The sequence below is a fragment of the Zeus faber genome (genome assembly GCF_960531495.2).
Source record: "Zeus faber genome assembly, chromosome: 8".
Lineage (NCBI taxonomy): Eukaryota > Metazoa > Chordata > Actinopteri > Zeiformes > Zeidae > Zeus > Zeus faber.
This window is the reverse complement of record NC_137195.1, coordinates 622,387-629,125: the sequence shown is the minus strand read 5'-3', so window position 1 is coordinate 629,125 and position 6,739 is coordinate 622,387. Positions and strand designations below refer to the sequence as shown.

The 6,739-nt window shown below is 42.8% G+C and overlaps 1 protein-coding gene across 1 annotated transcript in view; it reads right to left on the bottom strand.

The window, feature by feature from the left end:
- Positions 1-2,107: 2,107 nt before the first annotated feature.
- The window catches only part of myo1eb (myosin IEb), a 39,550-nt gene continuing 34,918 nt past the window's right edge, over positions 2,108-6,739 (bottom strand). The window contains exons 23-27 of the mRNA XM_080005400.1: positions 6,187-6,344; positions 6,036-6,104; positions 4,484-4,682; positions 4,027-4,202; positions 2,108-2,439 (exon numbers count right to left, since the gene is read on the bottom strand). Coding sequence (XP_079861526.1) covers positions 2,363-2,439; positions 4,027-4,202; positions 4,484-4,682; positions 6,036-6,104; positions 6,187-6,344 — 679 coding nt within the window. The 3' untranslated portion in view covers positions 2,108-2,362. The remainder of the gene's footprint in view (positions 2,440-4,026; positions 4,203-4,483; positions 4,683-6,035; positions 6,105-6,186; positions 6,345-6,739) is intronic.

Genomic DNA, 6,739 nt, shown 5'->3' with positions numbered 1-6,739 from the left:
GATGTGTTCAAGTCAAGTGGTAAAGTGGGAAGATTTATCCTCAACAACGGTGAGTCCAGAGCTCAGGACCTGATACAGCACAGCTCCAAAGGTCAAGCAACCAGCGTCCGTCACCGGCCTCCGTCACCGGCGTCCGTCACCGGCGTCCGTCACCGGCGTCCGTCACCGGCCTCCGTCACCGGCGTCCGTCACCGGCGTCCGTCACCGGCGTCCGTCACCGTAATTTTGAGCAGAGTTGGGAAGTATTTCTATATCCATGTAGTTTCTATATCTTCTACATTTATCTATATTATTTCCAGGTGGAGACTGAGATGGTTTGGACACGTGTGGAGGAGAGATGAGAGTTACATTGGGAGGAGGAGGCTGAGGGTGGAGCTGCCAGGCAAGAGGAAAAGAGGAAGCCAAAGAGAAGCTTGATGGAGGTGCTGAGGGAGGACATGCAGGCGGGTGGTGTCAGGGAGGAGGATGCACAGAACACAAGGTGTTGGAGGCAGATGATCCATTGAGGCCACTCCTAACGGGAGCAGCACAAAGAAGAAGAAGAAGAGGAGGAAGAGTTATGTATTTTCATGTTATGTTATGTGTTGTTAAATTATGTTATATTGTAATGTTTTATGTTGTTATATTATATTGTTATGATTGTCATGTTATGTTCTGCACTCTTATGTTATTATATTATGTTATATATTGTTATTTTGTTACATTATTGTGTCAAATTGTCTTGTTATATTATGTTATGTTTTTTTATATTATGTTATATGATGTTATGTTTCTTATATTGTGTTATGTTATACTATGTTGTATTGTTATGTTATATTATGTTTCTTATATTGCGTTATGTTATACTATGTTGCATTGTTGGTATATTATGTTATGTTTCTTATATTATGTTATACTATGTTGTATTGTTATGTTATATTATATGGGGGCGGTAGCTCAGGAGGTAGAGCTGGTGGTCTAGTGATGTAAAGGTTGCTGGTTGGATCCCAGGCTCCTCCTGCTAGCATGCTGTAGTGTCCTTGAGCAAGACACTTAACCCCTCATTGCTCCTGATGGCTGCGTCCGTCGGTGTTTGAACAATTGTAAGTTGCTTCGGATAAAAGCATCTGATCAATGTAATGTAAATGTAATGTAATATATTATGTTTCTTATATTATGTTGTATTGTTGTTATATTATGTTATGTTTCTTATATTATGTTATACTATGTTGTATTGTTATGTTTCTTATATTAGTGTTATGTTATGTTGTATTGTTGTTATATTATGTTTCTTGTGTTACAGTGTTATGTTATACTATGTTGTATTGTTATGTTATATTATGTTTCTTGTGTTACAGTGTTATGTTATGTTGTATTGTTATGTTATATTATGTTATGTTTCTTGTGTTACGGCGTTATGTTGTATTGTTATGTTATATTATGTTTCTTGTGTTACAGTGTTATGTTATGTTGTATTGTTATGTTATATTATGTTATGTTTCTTGTGTTACGGCGTTATGTTGTATTGTTATGTTATATTATGTTATGTTTCTTGTGTCACAGTGTTATGTTATGCTATGTTGCATTGTTATGTTATATTTCTTGTGTTATGTTATGCTATGTTGTATTGTTATGTTATATTATGTTATGTTTCTTGTGTCACAGTGTTATGTTATGCTATGTTGCATTGTTATGTTATATTTCTTGTGTTATGTTATGCTATGTTGTATTGTTATGTTATATTATGTTATGTTTCTTACATTACAGTCTTATGTTATGTTATTTTATGTTGTATTGTTATGTTGTATTATGTTATGTGATAAACGTGTTTTCTGTATGTCATGCAGTGATACATTCTATATTACACAGCATATCTTGTTTTTGGTGTATTTTGTTCTTTATGTATATTCTATATCTGTTTTCTTTGTATTATATCATATATCTGTTTTACATCATGTCATATCTCGGCCTCAATTTGGAAAGATGATGTTTGAGTGAGAAGGTTCTAATAAAGGTTTCACAGTCACAGGATGAGCATCAAAAGTTTAATGTTTAGTGTATCATCATGTTTTTTCTTTACATTTATGTTTAAAATGTGATAAATGACAAAAAAAACTTTTAAATCCTTGAACAAAGATATTTAATGATTGAATAAACAATGGTCTTGAAAAAGCATAAAAACAAACACTGTGTTTAAAAACGGAGCAGCCGATCAGAGACGTAGAAATGACGATGGATCCATCAAGTCGAGTGTTAAACTGAGACAGGAAGTAGTTCAACAGTTCAACAGGATGTGGACACACAAAACCTGCTCCATCCACGTGTTTCCACTCAGCATAGAAATCAAAATGTTGATGAAACGAACTCCTCATATTTGTTCAAGCTACAGTTTCTCCACATAGTTTCCAGGAAACATCCCCTCCCTGCCACGCAGACGCCCGAACCACCAGCCTGATGGATCTGCACACACACACACAGGCACACACAGGCACACATACACACACACACACAGAGACACACACACACACACACACACACACACACACACACACACACACACACACACATACACACAGGCACACATACACACACACACACAGAGACACACATACACACACACACACAGAGACACACACACACACACACACACACACACATACACACACACACACACACACACACACACACAGAGACACATACACACACACATACACACACACACATACACACACACACATACACACACACATACACACACACACACACACACACACAGAGACACATACACACACACATACACACACACACATACACACACACACATACACACACACATACACACACACACACACACACACACAGAGACACATACACACACACATACACACACACACACACACACACACACACAGTTCTATTTACATTTTACTCATTTCAAGTTGAAGGGTCATAATGATCATTTTATTCTTCGTGTTGAACTCACAGTGAACAGAGTCAAACAGCAGATTTTAGGAATGAAAGATAATAATCTAAACAAGATTCAAGAGGTTATTTGTCACATACATATACACACGTTCATACATGTATGCAGTGAAATGTCATGACACCCGGTGATGTCACACTGTCACTGTCAATGTTACTGTTACATTGTTATTGTTACTATTATTGTTACTGTCATTGTTATTGTTACTGTCATTGTTATTGTTACTGTCATTGTTATTGTTACTGTTATTGTTACTGTCATTGTTATTGTTACTGTCATTGTTATTGTTACTGTTATTGTTATTGTCATTGTTATTGTTACTGTCATTGTTATTGTTACTGTTATTGTTACTGTCATTGTTATTGTTACTGTTATTGTTACTGTCATTGTTATTGTTACTGTTATTGTTATTGTCATTGTTATTGTTACTGTCATTGTTACTGTCATTGTTATTGTTACTGTCATTGTTATTGTTACTGTTATTGTTATTGTCATTGTTATTGTTACTGTTATTGTTATTGTCATTGTTATTGTTACTGTCATTGTTACTGTCATTGTTATTGTTACTGTCATTGTTATTGTTACTGTCATTGTTATTGTTACTGTTATTGTTATTGTCATTGTTATTGTTACTGTCATTGTTACTGTCATTGTTACTGTCATTGTTATTGTTACTGTCATTGTTACTGTCATTGTTATTGTTACTGTCATTGTTATTGTTACTATTATTGTTACTGTCATTGTTATTGTTACTGTCATTGTTATTGTTACTGTCATTGTTATTGTTACTGTCATTGTTACTGTCATTGTTATTGTTACTGTTATTGTTACTGTCATTGTTATTGTTACTGTCATTGTTATTGTTACTGTCATTGTTATTGTTACTGTTATTGTTATTGTCATTGTTATTGTTACTGTCATTGTTACTGTCATTGTTATTGTTACTGTCATTGTTACTTTTTTATTGTTATTGTTACAACACAACTCTTTGTGAAAGTAGTTTGTATAATGATGGTGAAAGCACAATCAATATACAAACTATGAAATGAACAGATGACGCTCACCTTCCGTCAGGATGTCGATGACGTCATCGGTGTTGAAGCTCAGCTCGTCCGTGTCCTGGGCGTCGTACGCGTAGAGCGCGCGGCACTGTGGCGTGCGGGGGCGGGGCTTGGGCACCGGCTTGGGACGCCCGGCGCCCGGAAGCGGCTTCACCTCCTTTGAGCGTCTCCGCTGGAGCCTGCGGTAGTGACAGCAACTCCTGCTATTAATACCACACGACGACGAGTACCCTGACACACAAGTACTGCAGTCAAGTACCATGTCAACATTTCTGGTGAAGTTAAAGTACTTTAAGTTGTCAAAGTAAAAGCACTTTCCATATTCAGTACTGTGATATAAAAGAGCCAATATTACAGGCTGACACATTCTGATCTAACCCTTGTCCTGGACAACCGGCTTAACCAACATCACCACGACCCTCTACAACATCCACAGAATGAGGAACCGGCATCTTCTCACCCTGCGACGCCCTGGTCTGGGACCCCCATGAAGCCCATGTCCTGGTTGGGGGCAGGGGCTCTCTGCTGGTTCTGGTGCCTGGGCAGGCTGGGCTGCTCCATGGTGGACTGCTGCCTCAGCAGGGAGCCTCTGGAGGAGAAGCCACCTCCTCTCCGGCCTCTGTCACCTCCTCTGCTGCTCTGGAACAGCCTCCCAGAAGCTGTAGGAGAAGAGGAGAGAGGAGGAGAAGGAGGAGGAGGAGGAGGAGGAGGAGAGGAGGAGAGGAGAGGAGGAGGAGGAGAGGAGGAGGAGGGGAGGAGGAGAGAGGAGAGGAGGAGGAAGAGGAAGAGGAGGAGGAGGAGGAGGAGGAGAGAGGAGAGAAGAGAGGAGGAGGAGGAGGAGGAGGAGAGGAGGAGAGGAGAGGAGGAGGAGGAGAGGAGGAGGAGGGGAGGAGGAGAGAGGAGAGGAGGAGGAAGAGGAGGAGGAGGAGGAGGAGGAGAGAGGAGAGAAGAGAGGAGGAGGAGAAGAGAGGAGAAGGAGGAGGAGGAGAGAGGAGAGGAGGAGGAGGAGAGAGGAGAAGGAGGAGGAGGAGGAGGAGAGGAGGAGAGGAGAGGAGGAGGAGGAGAGGAGAGGAGGAGGAGAGAGGAGAGGAGGAGGAGGGGAGGAGGAGAGAGGAGAGGAGGAGGAAGAGGAGGAGGAGAGAGGAGAGAAGAGAGGAGGAGGAGAGAGGAGAGAAGAGAGGAGGAGGAGAGAGGAGAGGAGGAGGAGGAGAGAGGAGAGGAGGAGGAGAGGAGAGGAGGAGAGGAGAGGAGAGGAGGAGGAGAGGAGGAGGAGAGAGGAGAGGAGGAGGAGAGAGGAGAAGGAGGAGGAGGAGGAGGAGAGGAGGAGGAGGAGGAGGAGGAGAGAGGAGAGAAGAGAGGAGGAGGAGAGAGGAGAGGAGGAGGAGAGAGGAGAAGGAGGAGGAGGAGGAGGAGAGGAGGAGGAGGAGGAGAGAGGAGAGAAGAGAGGAGGAGGAGAGAGGAGAGGAGGAGGAGGAGGAGGAGAGAGGAGAGAAGAGAGGAGGAGGAGAGAGGAGAGGAGGAGGAGAGAGGAGAAGGAGGAGGAGGAGGAGGAGAGGAGGAGGAGGAGAGGAGAGGAGGAGGAGAGAGGAGAGGAGGAGGAGGGGAGGAGGAAGAGGAGGAGGAGAGAGGAGAGAAGAGAGGAGGAGGAGAGAGGAGAGGAGGAGGAGAGAGGAGAAGGAGGAGGAGGAGAAACATGAAAATACAGAAAGTACTACTCTTACTATTACTAGTACTTAATAGTACTAGTAATGCTAATAGTGATAATACTATTACTATATTACTAGTATCATTACTACTACGAGTAGTATTACTACTAGTAATATTATGTCTATTAGTAGTAGCGGTAATAATAGTAGTAGTAGTAGTAACACTACTAGTACTAGTAGTAATACCACAGGGCCCTGTCACTACTACTCCACAAAGTCTCTGTTTTGACGGTGTGGTTAGAGTTGTGCTGCAGGATGCTGGTGATACTCTGGTTTCTCTGGATACGCCGGTGATACTCCTGCTACCTGCTGAGTCGGGGGGCGGAGCCTGGTTGCCCAGGTATCGACTCTTGCGCTTGTCCCTGCGGGTGGGTCCTGCACAGCAACAAGAACACAGGAAGTGACCTCAGCGTGCAGCAGGAGCAGACAGGAAGCCAGAGAAGGAAGCGGAACCTACTGGAGTTCTTGGGGAGGCCTGGACCGATGCTGACCAGCAGCACCTTGCCGCTGGTCTTGAGCACCACCTCGTCTCCTGCTCCCACATGGAACTGGATCTGCCTGGAGCCAGAGCCCCCGAACGGACCCCACCCGCCCTTCTTCACCTTGAACTCCAGCCTAGAGAGAAGGGTGGAGCAGGTTGAACAGCGGACAAGACCTGGACGCAGTACAGACGCGGTACAAAGAGTACATAGAGTACACAGTACAGTGCCTACAGTACACAGTACAGTACCTAGAGTATGTAGATTACAAAGGACAGTACCTAGAGTGCATAGAGCACAGGGTACAATACCTGAAGTACATAGAGTACACAGTAGAGTACATAGAGTACTCGGTACAGTACATAGAGTACATAGAGTACACGGTACAGTACCTAGAGTACATAGAGTACACGGTACAGTACATAGAGTACATAGAGTACACGGTACAGCACACAGAGTACATAGAGTACTCAACACAGTACCTAGAGTACATAGAGTACACATTACAGTACCTAGAGTACATAGAGTACA